This window comes from Lagopus muta, chromosome 6, assembly GCF_023343835.1.
Source record: "Lagopus muta isolate bLagMut1 chromosome 6, bLagMut1 primary, whole genome shotgun sequence".
NCBI lineage: Eukaryota > Metazoa > Chordata > Aves > Galliformes > Phasianidae > Lagopus > Lagopus muta.
Genome location: NC_064438.1, coordinates 56317773 through 56332994, shown reverse-complemented (window position 1 = coordinate 56332994; position 15222 = coordinate 56317773). Strand labels below are relative to the sequence as shown.

At 45.4% G+C, this 15222-nt stretch overlaps 1 protein-coding gene across 1 annotated transcript; it reads right to left on the bottom strand.

Moving 5' to 3' along the window:
• Nucleotides 1-3131: 3131 nt before the first annotated feature.
• Nucleotides 3132-15151, bottom strand: GMFB (glia maturation factor beta). The gene is made up of 7 exons (XM_048949234.1): nt 14959-15151; nt 13593-13689; nt 13002-13051; nt 12011-12060; nt 10866-10948; nt 9328-9401; nt 3132-6931 (listed from the first exon to the last, which is right to left on the bottom strand). The coding sequence occupies exons 1-7, from the start codon at nt 14959-14961 to the stop codon at nt 6860-6862; spliced, it is 429 nt and encodes a 142-aa protein (XP_048805191.1). The 5' UTR covers nt 14962-15151; the 3' UTR covers nt 3132-6859.
• Nucleotides 15152-15222: the final 71 nt, after the last annotated feature.

Sequence of the window (15222 nt, the reverse complement as noted above, 5' to 3'; positions counted from 1 at the left end):
GTACAGAACCCTCAGGTCCAGAACGTACTGACACGCTTAAGTCACACTAAACAGGATTTCCAAAAGCCTTCATCTCCATCTCAAGTCCTTTCAAAGTCTTGCTTTTGATCTCTCAGGCTATATCCGTATTACCAAATCAGCTCAAGGCTCTACCAGCTCTAGAAATTCAACCCCCTGCTTGTTCATAAGATGGAAGTGCTCCTCTGCAGTGCCCTGGCTCAGCAGCAGGTCTCCCAGCAGCACTCACATGCAAGGAGCAGGCTGGGGATGGCTGCCTCACTCTCCACATCTGCCTCTGCAGCCCGTGCAGACAAACTCATGGAGCCTTAAGCTTCAAGATCTTGGGATTAAACTGCAGAAAGGAGAGCAGCTGCAGCGACAGCACAGGGAATACAGACAAAAATAGGAAAACAGAAAAAATAGACAAAGAGAGGAGAAGGGGGAATGGTTTTAAAGTGAGACAGGGGAGGTTTAGGTTGGATATGAGGAGGAAGTTTTTCAGCCAGAGGGTGGAGAGGCACTGGCACAGGTTGCCCAAGGAGGCTGTGGATGCCCCATCCCTGCAGGCATTCAAGGCCAGGCTGGATGTGGCTCTGGGCAGCCTGGGCTGCTGGTTGGTGACCTGCACACAGCAGGGGTTGGAGCTGGATGAGCACTGTGCTCCTTTGCAACCCAGGCCATGCTGTGATTCTCTGAAAAAAAGTTCTCTGGAAAAGGACAGTGGCTGTGCTCCCCTCACAGCCAGCAGAAGCAGGCTTATGTCAGCCTATCCTTGAAACCTGGGTGCCTAAGAAAAGAAGGGCTGTTGAGTGGATGCATCTCTTTTGTCACTCTTGCAGTAATACAGCTACACAATTCCTTTTGTGCTTCTGAAGCAAACAATTGCACATTCACAGCTGGAGGTAGGGTATAAATATTATCTCTCACTCATCCCTCGATCCAGCCATCCTGCTGAATTAATCACGTTCACAAATCAATCCAGGATTTGATGCTGTCAGAGCAGATGGCCAGGCTGTGTCTGTGAGGCAGCACAGCATTCCTCCTATCATCCAGCAGCGGATATTGAAACTTAAGACATTATTTGGAAGAAATGCTAAATCTCTCCCGTTCCTTATTCAGCTCAGTTAAGGGCACTGACCCCTAACTTTCTGCTCTACTTCTGCTCCATAGGGATTTAGGAAGCATATAGGATGGCCATTGCCCCCTTCCCCTTCCAACTGAACATTTTCTGCCCCATTTTCTTCCTCTGTTCTCTTTTTTTTCTCCCCTCAGAAAAGAGGTGACAACAACAGATGCTGGACAGCGTGGGATTTCAGGGCTGCTCTACACTAATTGTAGAGCAGAGTGCTGTAGAAAAGAGAAGCTGCATTCATGCTCCTAGCAGCCTTCCATGGCATGTAACAGCAGGAACAGCCTTGATGGGACTTCCCCACCGCAGCAGTAAATTTGCCATGAAAGACAGCCCCGCTGTTTTCCCAGTGTTCACATCTGTTCTGCATTCAGTGTCTTTCTGGCTGATAATTGCTCTCCTCTCCCCTCTGCCTCCTGCTGAGGAGCTGCTGGAGCTGTCAGAGGCATTTCAGCTGAGCTCAATCACGTTCTGCATGCGATGCCTCACTTAGCACCAAAGGTGAATGAGGTTAACCGAGGGGATGTTTGCTGTCCCTGAAGGAATGAAACAGCACAGAGCAGCCCAGAGGAAAGAAGCCCAAACCAACAAGCACAAAACCAACCGTGCAGATTTTACTACATCTATGCACAGGTATCAAAATCATCTCCTTCACTTTATGGATCCACTGGAGAAAAGACACAGAACCCAGACAGACCATGGTGAGGCTGCAGCAGACACCTGCCATCCCCACAAGACTGCACAGCCTCAGTATCACCAAAAGGAGCAGCAGATACAGAAGCTTCAAGGGGTAACAGTGGCCAAGTTTGCTTAACTTCTCAATATAAAGTTGGAAAACAAATGTGTTGCCCAGAGATGTGGTGGATGCTTCTGTCCCTGGAGGCTTTCAAGGCAAGGCTGGATCAGGCCATGGGTAACCTGAGGGAGCTGTGGTGCCCCTGCTCGTTGCAGGGGAGCTGGACTGGATGGTCCTCAGAGGTCCCTTCCAACTCTGAGGATTCTGTGATTCTAAGAGATCTCCTTAGCAAGCTCATCTCAGACAAGCCATGTGTTGACAAATCTGGAAGAGAAAACACAGCCTGTACATGACATTCAAGCAGATTTGTATCACTGCACAGAGGTTCTCCATTTTGTTCCTGATTCCTGCTCTAGCTTTCACTTTAATAAGCACTCAACTGACCTTTCCATATAACTATTACAAGCCAATGACCTTTTCTGAATGGGAGCAGGGCTGCCCTTCACGTCTCTGTATCCTTCTGCAAAGCTTTTTAGTCAGCTTTTATCATCTTGATAACCTAGAATTATCAGTAAGCTATGCCTACATTTTCTAGTTAAGCACCCTCAGTGAACAAGAGAACACCACGGGGCTGCCCAGGTCACCTCCTCCCAACATGAGAGCTTTTTATTCCCATCTTTTCTTTCTTCTTCTCTTTCATCAGCTGCTCTCGAGAGCCATTTCTGTTCCACAGCAGCTCAGCCAACTTTCTCAGAGCTGTTGGCAACAAATTCTGTTGTAACATACTCAGGTGACCAGGAAGCCATTCAGAAGCCAGCTGTGAAGCTGCTGTGCATGACCTCCATCACAGCTGTTAAATTCACCAGCGATTGCGTGCACCTGAGGAAGAAGGGGTTTACTTCTATCATATCTGAACTGTGGTCCATTAATTCTGTTTTTCAGCACTGGCAGAAGTGATGACACGTCAGCTACTGACACTGAATCACCACAACTATTTTCAGCAGCTTTTCCAACAAGTAGGAAAAGGAAAAAGAAATTCTGAAGAGCCATTCTGTCCTCTTTCCTGCTGCTGCCCTTCATAATGGATGGAAAGAGGAATTCTTACCCTGAGAAGAGCCAGTGGACACTAAACACCACAAGACAAGTTCAAAGCAAGTTCCAGGTTGCTGGGAGGAAGAAGGTCGTGGCTAACATTAATGACTTCCCCCTTTCAGGTAGATCCATGCTCTCTGTGCTACTTTGCAATTAAAACAGGGAAACAGAACATCTTAATTAAACATTTTATTTATACCAATACAAGCACCATGCTTAGCAAAAAAGATTTGGTTTAAAGTGAACATGCAATATGAACTAGCAGAGACTAAACAGCATATGGAAGTTGTACTGGTTACTGGTATGCTCATGGAACTGCTGGGTTCCAAGACTGGCCATGAATCCCTCCCACCTTTTTGCCACCTGCAGCACTGATACCAACATGGACAGATCACAGTGCACGAGGCACAGCAAGCCTGGGCCACACAGCAAAAGCAAAGAGCCTCAGTCCTCATGTCACAGCACAGCTGTGCTTTGCAGTCACTGGTTGCACGTATCAAAAGGTGTGACTTCAAAAGTCCTCGCAAGCACAGCGACACGAGGAGTTGTCAGCACCCCTTGCTTTTGTGTGTTTGACTCAGATCCCCTTTGCTTGCTTAACTTGATTTCTGGACTATTTATTTTACAGTTAAAGGTACAAAAATGGAATCTCGGTACAAATACACAAGATGCTCCTTTGGAGAAGTGGAAAGGTGTCAACATCATCATTATTGCCTCCTGTGAAAGCTCAGAACAGCATTCATGATTCTAGAAACACACTTGAACCATCAAATATCAGCATTTACAGGTAGTTAAAAAATATCTGAACGTTACAAGTCCATTTTATGGGTTGCCATGCAAATTCATGCTTTAATTCAGTTTACCATCAATGAGCAGGATTACAAGAGCTGTATCCCAGCCATCTAGTCAATACTGAAAGCAAAACTGTGGCAGAAGTCTCTTTATGAAAGACCTTAAACTCTTGGCCAAAGATTTGATGGCCAATTCACAAACTCCTGAAAAATAGGAGCTCACAATGGAAAATGCTGACTCTCAGACCTTTCAGCTACAAAGGCTCCCATAGGCTGCATTATTTAATTTATCTTGTTTGAACCATCTTTAGAGATCTGAAAATACAAGACAAGCACATGGTGTCAGGTAACAGCAAATCACAGTCAGAATATACTGGCCTTCTGAACACAGACACACCAACCTCCCTCTGATCTTAAAGGGGGAGGATTAAGGAATAGACATAGATAAGGTGGGACAAATAACAAAGAAAAGCATTTGTGCGGAACAGATTTGGATATCATCAATGTCTTTGCTTAACCAAGTATTAGCATTACCTACATCTCAAGGGCCTGGGGCAGCACTTGGCAGATAATTGTGCCAAAACACTGGAAACAAGAAAACAACAAGCCTAGAATGGCAAACATCCTCTGTGTAGTCTTCCTTCGAGCACCTGCAGCTGCTTCTTCCTCACTGCCACAGCTCAAAGCAGGGAAGGAGCCACAGCTGTGAAGCAAGGCTGTTACAAAAGTAACACTGGCAGGCTGAGCAGCATCAATACCACCTTCCCCAAGAACGTGGGCTTTAGCACTAGTTTGCTTTCTGCAAGACTCAAAGGGCAGCATCTAAGGCAGAAATCCCTAAGTGGAAGAAGCAAGAACACTCAAAGTGAACAGTAAAGAACTCCAAATGAAGAGCTCCACTACACAGACATGATCTCAAGTAGCAGAGGTTGTTCAGCAGAAGGCGGAGCGATGCAGAGATGCAGAACCTGCTTCACTCATCTGACTGCAGCAGCTCCTTCCTTCTCCTTTTTACAGGTGTTTTTGTTGAGACCTGTGCAAGCAGCAGTTGGATGCTGGCAGCCCAGCAGTGTACGAAATACAGTAATAAGAGCTATTGATCCAGTTTTCCCAATCAAAAAAATGTCAAGTTGAATATTTCAAGTGGCAAATTTTCTTCAGCCACGCTGCACTTTAACAGGCCTTACCTGCAGCACACCAAGGAAACAAGACTTCTGCTGCCTCAACACTGATGCCATCACTGACATCATTCTTCTAAAGTTAAGTCTTACTTACACAACGTTTGTTAAGAAATAAAAGGTGGTAGTAGAGAATGATCAAGCAGTTTCATAGGCAACATCTTTTTTCGTCCAGGGAAATGAAATTGGTTTTCCAGTTCACCAGAGAAATTGTATTTTCATTACAAGCATTTCCTTTCAGAACTGAAAGATCAATTTGATTGAATCATTCTAACACTTATTTTGAAGAGCTCCTCTCAAGTCAGATCCACATACAAAGAAATGAGCAGTAACATCAAACTAAGAAATCTATCCACACTGAGGACCTCTGCAAATCAATCCCTTGTGATCTCTAAGGAATTAGTGTTAGAACACTAACAACATATGCCTACAAACAAACAAAAAACAACAAAACAACCAGACCTTCATTTGGCAAAGGTTTCACAGCATGAAATACTGGCCTCCAGATTTAACAACTTGTCCCTCCTCACCAAGCAGAGCTGGTAGGGCAGCTGTGTTTTAAGGTATGTTATCAGCAGGAAGCTGCTCTTCCACACACTCACTCAGCAGCACAACAAACACGGTAAGACAGTGAGATGCTGTCACACACCAGCACTCCTCCTGCCACTGCGTTGGCTGAACACGACGTCCCACAGCAGGCAGCTACTCTACTCAGTATAAAATGGCTCCGTAAAAAGGTCATTTATAAAAGTTACACACTATTTGCACATTAGAATCTTGACTGTTTCAAAGAGATGAACTGTAAGTCACTGAAAAAAAAATAAATCAAATCCTGTATGCAAAAGCTTTCATCTGGAATGTAATTCTGACTAACAAGCAGTTAAGAAAATTAGAGACTGTCATTAAAATAGTGAAAAAGCTACGTGTGGCCAACTCGTATAACAACAAAGGTATAAATCAGTACCATGAAAAGCTTCAACCTCCTGGACTCCTAGGAACAGAGCAGATGACTGGAATTGCTCAGACAAGGAGGTCGGCTCCTGTTTTACAGATGCCATCTGCAGCACTAGGCACTAGGAAGGACGTTACTTGGACTCTTTAACAAAGGTTTTTACCAAATTTGTATTAAGTGGCAGTGTAAAATTCTCAAGTCCTTTTAAAGCTAACAAATTAAAGGCACACAGTATTCACAGGTGTTCGTGTGAGAGGAAAGGAGCAAAGAGGTAAACTTCTTAACAGTGTAGCAAGTTAGAAACGCCAGACGTCTGGTGTGAGAGGAACCAGAGTCGTAACTCAGCCCTTGGTGATCTTCTAGTCCCTGTAAGACTGCATCTGCATGAGAATTGGACAGTCCAAGCCCTGAAATTTAGTACGACTGCCTCAGTCAGCTGAGGAATTACTGGAATGACAAGAATGAGTTCCAAGAATTTGAGGAAGTTCACGTGGACAGAACACAGAGGGATAAATGGGTAGGTCTGCTGTACAAGGATTCTGTCTGTTGAACACTAAATGGTTTAAAAGTTGAGGGGACATCATAAATTCTGACAATAATGACAGTACACAGTTTTTGCATATAAATGGCTAGTACACGTCGTAAGGATGCATTTGTAGCTCAGAAAGTTAGCATCAGCTTCCAAATTATGCCTGTATATAAACTCAGAACTGAACTATTTTAGTTGTAGAAATATTAGTCACAAGAGTGCAAAAGGATTCCCTGCAGAGGAGTATTCCCTTTTACCAGGTACACGTAAGGAAACATCTGCAAAGATTTGTTACTTCAAGGAGACAGACCTGCTATTCTTTGCACAAACTTTGCACAAGAGACATACTGCAGGAAACAAGATGCAAACACAGTGCATTCTTAGCTGTAAGAATTCATGTCTGGTTCCAGTACGATCAGGATGGTACATAAATACTCATTGCAGAGGTTTTCTTAATGGAAGAAGCCCAGTTTCTCACGCAGCCATTCTTCGGTTAGATCTTCTGTATTTCTTATTTCAAATACCTAAATAAAAATCACATTGCAGAAATATTTGTGCTGCTGGTACTTGGATACAATGCAAGCAATACCTTTCCACATCAGTTGTCTAAGCTGTACAAAGCAGTAACCAAGAGTTCTCCTTTGCTTTCCTGAATGCATTGATTACTATTCTACAGTAATACCAGTGGAAGACTGACAAAGGATGTCAATGCCTTGACAACAATTCTCCAATTCCTATTTCTAGACTTCATTCTTGTTCTTAAAAATAAAAAAAAAAAAGCAGGTGACAACATTTGCTACACTTTAAACTTGCTCTGAAATCACACCATCTCACACAGCACTCCTTAAATATCTCAGCAATAGGATGTATTTCAACAGCAGAAATTAATTTAACCTCTAGGCTGAATTAAGATCCAAGTTCAGGAAGCGTGCTTGTAAGCCCAGCATACAGCTGTTCTGAAGTAAAATCACAGCATCTAATAACAGGTTGGTCCTTACAGAAAGGGGCTCATGATACCTCAGAAGGCTCACAGAGAACCAACCCGAAGCTGCATGCAAGTCTTCAGCTCTCAACAAAGCCTGGAAGCAGCAAACGAGACCAAAGTAGCCAGGGAACTCTTCACATCCCCTACGTGCAGGTGATTTAGAATTTGAGCTTTAACACCCTTGAGAGGGTAAGCTAATTCTGTACTGTCCTTGAGATGCCAACAAGCAGGTTATCTTTTCAGGAGATTCAAGCAAATGAAATCAACAAGCCTTCAAGAACATTCTGCTAGGCAGTGAACAAGGGGAGTATTTCACTGCACTCTACTGTTCCTGTTCCGACAAGACTGAAAATAACTGATTTAGTGCTGAAATAGCTTTATCTGGCTAACTGCATAGCTGCAGAAAGTGAGCTAGGGCCAGCAGAGCCACCAGCAGAGCCACCAGCAGAGCCACCAGCAGAGCCACCAGCAGAGCCACCAGCAGAGCCACCAGCAGAGCCACCAGCAGAGCCACCAGCAGAGCCACCAGCAGAGCCACCAGCAGAGCCACCAGCAGAGCCACCAGCAGAGCCACCAGCAGAGCCACCAGCAGAGCCACCAGCAGAGCCACCAGCAGAGCCACCAGCAGAGCCACCAGCAGAGCCACCAGCAGAGCCACCAGCAGAGCCACCAGCAGAGCCACCAGCAGAGCCACCAGCAGAGCCACCAGCAGAGCCACCAGCAGAGCCACCAGCAGAGCCACCAGCAGAGCCACCAGCAGAGCCACCAGCAGAGCCACCAGCAGAGCCACCAGCAGAGCCACCAGCAGAGCCACCAGCAGAGCCACCAGCAGAGCCACCAGCAGGGCCACCAGCAGGGCCACCAGCAGGGCCACCAGCAGGGCCACCAGCAGGGCCACCAGCAGGGCCACCAGCAGGGCCACCAGGTTTTTGGAGGACACACAATTCAAGCTTCTCAGTGAACCCACTGTTTTAAAATGAGCTCCATATCAGTTCTTTCCTGAGCCATTTCAGCATTTTAATCCTCTTCATGAAACAATTCTGGCTGTTTGTCTTTTTCCCCTTGTTTCCCATCTCACATGGCTTGGACTCTGAATGCTGCCCCTCATGTCCAGGCAGTGAAACTACCAACTAATGCTATTTTTCTTCTCTTGTAAAAGATACAGGGTGAGGGGAACAAAAAATTTAGCATTCTAAATGGAATTCTAGAGCATTCATTTAGCTTATCAGGAGCCAAGCTAACATGGAAGCCGGTGAGAAAAATAAGAGGACTTAAGCTCACATGCAGAAGTCACAGCAGGAAGAAAAAGCACGAGCTAGAATGAATCGAGGCTCAGTGAAGGGCAGAGTAAAGCACATCTGAAGGGGGAGGAAACAACTTCAGAAGGAAGATAATCATGGACTTTCACATCCATTCCTAGGTAGTCTGGTGGTTGGGAACCCTGCACATAGCAGGGGGGGCTGAAACCAGATGGTCATTGTGGGCCTTTTCAACCCAGGCCATTTTATGATTTCTTCTGGTCTCAGTACTGGAGAGGACAAACGCAGGGAGGTTTAGGATTGTTCAGCACTTGGCACGAATGTCACATACCCTGAAAGGTATGTAGGTATGTTCTGTGAGCATACAAACCCCAAAACCAGTCTATACCATACCAGAACTTTAGCCTGTACTTCAATACACTGTGGAAGTGAAGATTTCCATCCTACTGAAGGGTACTTCAGTTACTTTTTGGAACACTGTTCTTCCTGACCTCTAAAAGAGAAGAAATCCCCCCTACCTCCAAGAAAACCTGCTGTCTTCAGTCTTCCTAAAACAGAATCTACACACTGTAATTAAAAAGTCTCATAACATCCTTTTCATGCTGGGTTCAAGCAAGACACTAAACAGCAAACCACATTTGATGCAGAGGCAGTTACTTCGATTAATTAATTATACCTTAGTGAGCTCAGCTGTCTGTACAAGCTTATTCTTGCTCCCAGCATACATCATCTGCTGCTCAGGCTTGCATCCTGTAGTTGTGTGGAGAGAAAAAAAAAAGACAAAGGTGGTGCTTGGTTATTTCAGCTGCTACACCTCAAAGTTATTTGTTTTTTTAACTGAAAGCTGAATTAGGCCACTTCTTAAATTCAGAAAAGTGACCAGTTCTGTACATACTTCAGTATAATGTCTATATTCTTCAGTATTATCTTTGCTCATACCTGGCACTTAAACAGTTGAATCAATGCTCTCAACACGCACCTGTATTTCTACTCAGAAACATCTGATACTGCAGTACCTGAACTGGAATTGCAATTCAGAATAAAACAGCCATCCAAGCAGTAATTCCTGCCACTGCAGTGGTGTGCTGGTTACATTACACACCATTCTTTGCCATCCTGCTCCTTCTGGAAGATTTCCAGAAATTTCTCCTTGTTCTACTCCAATCTTTATAGCACATGCAAAGATCAAACTCAGATCAAACCAAGTCAGCTGAAATGTACCATGATTTTTATATTAGACACTTCCCTGCACAGGTAAGATGGGGGTTGCTGTGAAGCAAGCTGTAAAAACTTGGGATGATCTTTGGTTACACTTATTTTTCCCCCCCCTCAGATATTTTCTGTTCACTCACACTTTTACCTGCCCAGATCTGAGTTATGGAGCTTCCTATTCTCCTTTTTAGCTACAGCTGTGACACTTCCAAATCACAACACTGCTGAGAGGCAATTGTTGCTGTCCACTACATATAGGCCTGCAAGAAAATCCTCTTAGCTTCCATCCTTTCCCTTTTATGCAGTCCTGATCCTCTCACAGCCAGACACGGCCTTCTGAGAAGGACAGAAATTGCCTCTTGCCCACTGTCTAACACCCCAGATGCAGGACATACAGAGGTGGCTCTAGCCCTCTCCTCACTCATTTCCTGAAGCCACTCTGGTCATGCTTTGAGGAATCCCCAAGATTTGAAGAGAGGCTGACAAGGAAATGCATTACTGCTAAACCTACACGAACAGATGCAGAGCACTGCAGGCTCCTGTCATTCAGAGGAAAACGTTACAGAGCGTGCCACTGAGATCACAGTGGGCCCAGTCAGAAAAACACACCATTTGGACACCTATGCAGGAAACTGATATTTCATTTCAGCCTTCAGAAATGGACAACAAAGCATATTTGCACTCTACTACCTAAGTGTCTTAAATGTGAACCCCAAATGCAGTGAAAACCTCTAGCAAGTAGGGAGATCTGGGCAGATGGGAGCGTTAACAATTGCCTCGAGCAGATGGTGAGGACAGAGTTAATATACTAGAGATTCCTCTCTTCCAAAAAAGGTCTCCAGGCAGTGCCACAGCTTTATAGTGCCCTGATTGCAGCACAGGCATAAATAAATTCAGCCTTGCACCAATATTTGAGCATTAAGCACTTATCTTCTCCTCTATTGCAAAGAACATTCCCACATTCACAGCACGCAGTAGCTGCCATTCACAGGGTTCACTCACCAACAGGACTGGAGAAGATAAAGCACAGCGGATAAGAAACTCTTCCATCTTCATGCTGATACTTGTAACTGTACACAATAAATGTTTTTTCTGAGGTTAAGGAAACTGAGAAACCAATTATTTGGTGAGGATAATCATCAATGATCAGAGCTTGATACAGGCACAAAGAAGTCACGCGTTCTAGAAGATGACTCAAATTTGCAGTCTGTCTTTTACTTTCACTTCCATATTTGACTTTCAGAACTGGGCCTGCCTGTTTTTACCAACCTCTACAGCAGCCAGATGGTGAAGGTTGCCTCCTTACAGCTGTTGAAGATCAGACAGCTAAAAACACCCCTTTCATTGCAAAGATTCCTCCTCCACTTTGGTAAGAAGACTTCTCACACTCATGGCTGTCTTGTTGCTGGCCTGCTGAAAGCCACATCCCTTCAGCACAGACCGAGCACTTCACTGCTCCAGGTGCTCTCAGGAGTTTGAACTCCAGCTTTACAGCCTCCTACTGCACGACAGTCATGGAAGTAAAGCTTCAGAATGGCACCTGGAACGTTGCAAGCCAGCTCTGAAGGATACTGAAAACAGATATTTTCATCAGCTGTAGCTTAAGTACCCCTCTTGTTTTGTTTAGTTAGAAAAAGTTCACTTCCCTCTGCCAACTCACTTCTTTTATTTTTTTTTCCCCCCTCCCCTCTTTCAGCACAGGGATTCTCCCCTACATCCCAGCCTAAAGTGCTCCCAGCAGCAGTACCTGCAGCAAAACAGCAAGGAGCACATGCTAGGAAAGCACCAAAACAGATCCTAAGTTACACGGGCAGCATTCTGTATGTGCAAGTAGCAACATGCAAAACTGGAGCACTTTACTCGCTTTGTGAGTTAACAGCACTTCCCTAAATGTTACAGAGCGTAGCTTAGAAGGAAATAAAGCCTTGGGAAAGGCCTAACTGCATCAGTCGCTGCTTTAAGTCTTTAAGAACTGGGACAATCATTCGGTGCATCACGAGAACTGATCCCCAAGATGCCTCACAAATCAAGTGTTACTGAAGTCTCATCACAGGCAAGCATTAGCCTAAAAAGGTGAAGTTCAACTTTAAACATTTGAACAGCTTCCAGGAGCGACTAAGACAAATGCCAGCAGCACAAAAGGATATCGAGGTTGTCTCTCAGGCAGCTCATCTTTTAGCTCATCTGGGGAAATACCCTGGTAACATTAAACACAAGCAGTATTTGAACAAATGAACTTGCACTTGAAGGTATACTGTGAAGGCTAAAGCACAACAGTGGGGTGGTAAAACACCTGCAAGTTAGATGCACGTCTCCAGTTTAATTGATAACTATCTCTAACACAGATTACTAGAACAGCTTAAGAAAGCTTGTCTGCTAATAGATTTCTGTGACTAAACATTAATGTGAATAATCATCCCTAGTTTAGGCATAATGACTTTGGAAAACATTCTGGCTCTAGTTGGATAAGCTGGCAGCTACAGTGCTTTTGTAACTCCAGCACTAAACAGAGGTAAACAAGCACATCCAAATAAGTATCTGTTAAAAACCAGCTACATAAAAGGTGCTCCTTGAGAAATTGCTCCTTGAACGAGCCAAGAGCCCCCACGCCACTCAAACACTATGTCAGCTGCTACATTCTAGGGTGTAAGAGCTACAAGTAACGCTCCAATCCCTTTGGAGGATTTAATTTTGCCCCATGTACCATTAAGAAATACTACAAGGTGGCTTACTATGCCATCTATCAAATTTAGGAGCTGCAAAGGACTAGCAAGCCTAGCTTCTAACTGACAGCAGATGAGTTCAGAGATCCATATGCAGATCCACGTGGAAACGCTGCAGAGAAGTCTTTGAGAAGCCAGCAGGTGCCAAAGATGCCTCTTACATACAGAGTTGCACCATCACAGCTTTGAATTAACTTATATTTCGTGCAATTCATTTGTTGCCTCACAGTTCCTCACTTCTGCAGTCCCACTATTAATAGCACCGTGCTTTACATGCAGTGTCCATGCATTCAAACCAGCTCATGACCCAAATTAGATTAAGAGTTTGATAACAATTTGAAACTAAGGCAGTACCTTAGAGACAACAATACATTGCAGGCTGAAGATACTCTTATTTACAATGCATTTAACAAACCTCATGCTCCTCATCCAGTACCACCAACTGCTTATCCTTGTCGATTTTCACTACAAATCAAAATAAAACACAGATCAGCTTTCAAGTGATTTACACAACATAAGCATAAAGCTTTTTAACAGCACCTCACAAGTACATTTCTCATCCCTCCATTATTTCTTCAGACCCTGCCCCGTGGTTTCACAAAATCCCTGAAGTCAGAAGTTATACAAAGGCTGTTCACAGCAACATGTATTTTGCAGATTTCAGAGACAAGGGTCAAAAATATCACGCTTAAAAGCTATACAATTTACAAACTTGAAGTGACCATGCCACAAATTGTTTTTGCTATCATTTTAAAACCAGCCATGAACTCTGAGCCACAACTAACCACAAAAAGCTCTACCAAGAGCAGATGAAGTCAGGCCTCATGTCATTAAAACTGTATTTCTCTACTGTTAGCAGTAGAGAGGCAGAACAGGAGGTACTCCAGTTCATGGCAGACGCAGACTCTTGGCTCACACCTACCTGTTACAGCAACAAAACTACATGGGAAGAAAGAAAGGATCCCACAGGATCGTAGGATCTTCGCCAGTCACGTTTTAAACTTACTTATAATGGCAGCATTGTTGGTTTCTTTACGGAACCGGAATTTTCGCAGCTTCTCCACCAGGTCTTCAGCAACATCACAAACCACCAGAGATTCACTCTATGGAGAGAATTGCAGAGGTAAAAGACAGCTGAGAGAAAGCTCTTTAATATGAGAAATACCCCCACATCAGGGATATGTGCCCTTAAACTCTTAGGAAATGGAATTGAAGTCATCTGTCAGAAGTTTCAACGCAAACACATAAACTAGGAAATAAGGGAGCCCATAAACTCTTTGAAAGGGGAGATAACAGCAGGACAAAGGGAAATGGTTTGAAGCTGAAGGAGGGCAGATTGAGGTTGGATGTCAGGGGGAAGTTCTTTGCTATGAGAGTGGTGAGGTGCTGGAACAGCTGCCCAGAGAGGCTGTGATGCCCCGTCCATCCCTGGAGGTGTTGAAGGCCAGGTTGGATGGGGCCCTGGGCAGCTACGAAACAGGGAGGTTGGTGGCCCTGCATTGGTGGCAGGGGGTTGGAGCTTCATGATCCTTGAGGTCCCTTCCAACCCGAGCCATTCTGTGAAAGCAGGTTTTAAGAACAACACGCCTTCCTGTCCTCCCATCCCTCCTCAAAGCCAACATTTAACTATAAACACATTACATTGTATCCTTGAAGCAAGACTATTCTCCTCCATTGCTATCAAGGATTTCTTTTCCCACCATATAGCCCTTAAAAGGAAAGAGGCGTTCCCTCAAGACTTGACAAGCCAACTACATGGAACTAACACACAGCAGCACGAGCGGAAAAAAACCCAAAGCATTTAAAAAAACGGGAGCAACATTTGTGAAGCCTGAGCTTTCCGAAGCAGCACCCAGCTGCCCTATGAGTCACCACGCTGACGATGGGGAAGGAAGCAGCGGTGTCACCCGCAGGTTGCTGCCCTGACACACGCAATCTTCGCACCGCTTCCTGAGCCTCCCCCCAGCACACCTCGCACAGCCCCAGCTCGCCCGTTACCCAACAATTCCTAAGGTTTCCCTGCCTCAACGGCTGCGTTTTTAAACTTCGTAAAAAAGAATAAATAAAAATAACTAAAAAAAAATAAATCTCAGGCTCTGCTGTCACGGGGCTCCTCCAGCTGCAAGCGCTGCGCGCGCACCGCCTTCCCCTGTGCTTATTTCTCCTCAGATCTAAGCTTCCCCACGGCTCCCACAGCCGCCACGAGCCCCGCTCTCCTCAGAGCTCTTCTCAGAAGGGAGCGTTTCCCTCACTCCCGACCCGGGCTGAGCCCAAACCCGCAGGAAAGAGCTGTGCGTACACAAACCCCGCTCCCCCACAGAGTTCCGTTCCGTCCCGCCCATCCCCCCTCAGGCGGCGCGAGCTCCTCTCACCATCTTGAGCGCGCGCGCGCCAACACCACAACCGTCCGCGCCGCCGCCCCGCCGCCTCCTCACTGAGCCGCCCCCCCCACTGCGCCTGCGCCAAAAGGACCCCGCCTTCCTCCCTCCCTCCCCGCTCCTCTCTTTCAGCCAATCAGCGTCGTCGCCGCGTCTGGGCGGGAACTGGCAGCCACCTACGGGAAGCGAGGAGGTTCAAGGCCCCCAGGGAGAGAGAAGGAAAGGGAAAGGGCAAAGGCGCGTGCCGTGAGGCCACGT

Excerpts from the sequence above, each read along its gene's own strand:
- GMFB (XM_048949234.1), bottom strand. Across the intron at positions 10,949-12,010 it reads CTGCCTGAGAGACAACCTCG|ATTTATTGTGTACAGTTACA; the intron begins ATATCCTTTTGT and ends CTCAGAAAAAAC. Across the intron at positions 9,402-10,865 it reads TATCTTCTCCAGTCCTGTTG|GATGCAAGCCTGAGCAGCAG; the intron begins GTGAGTGAACCC and ends ACACAACTACAG.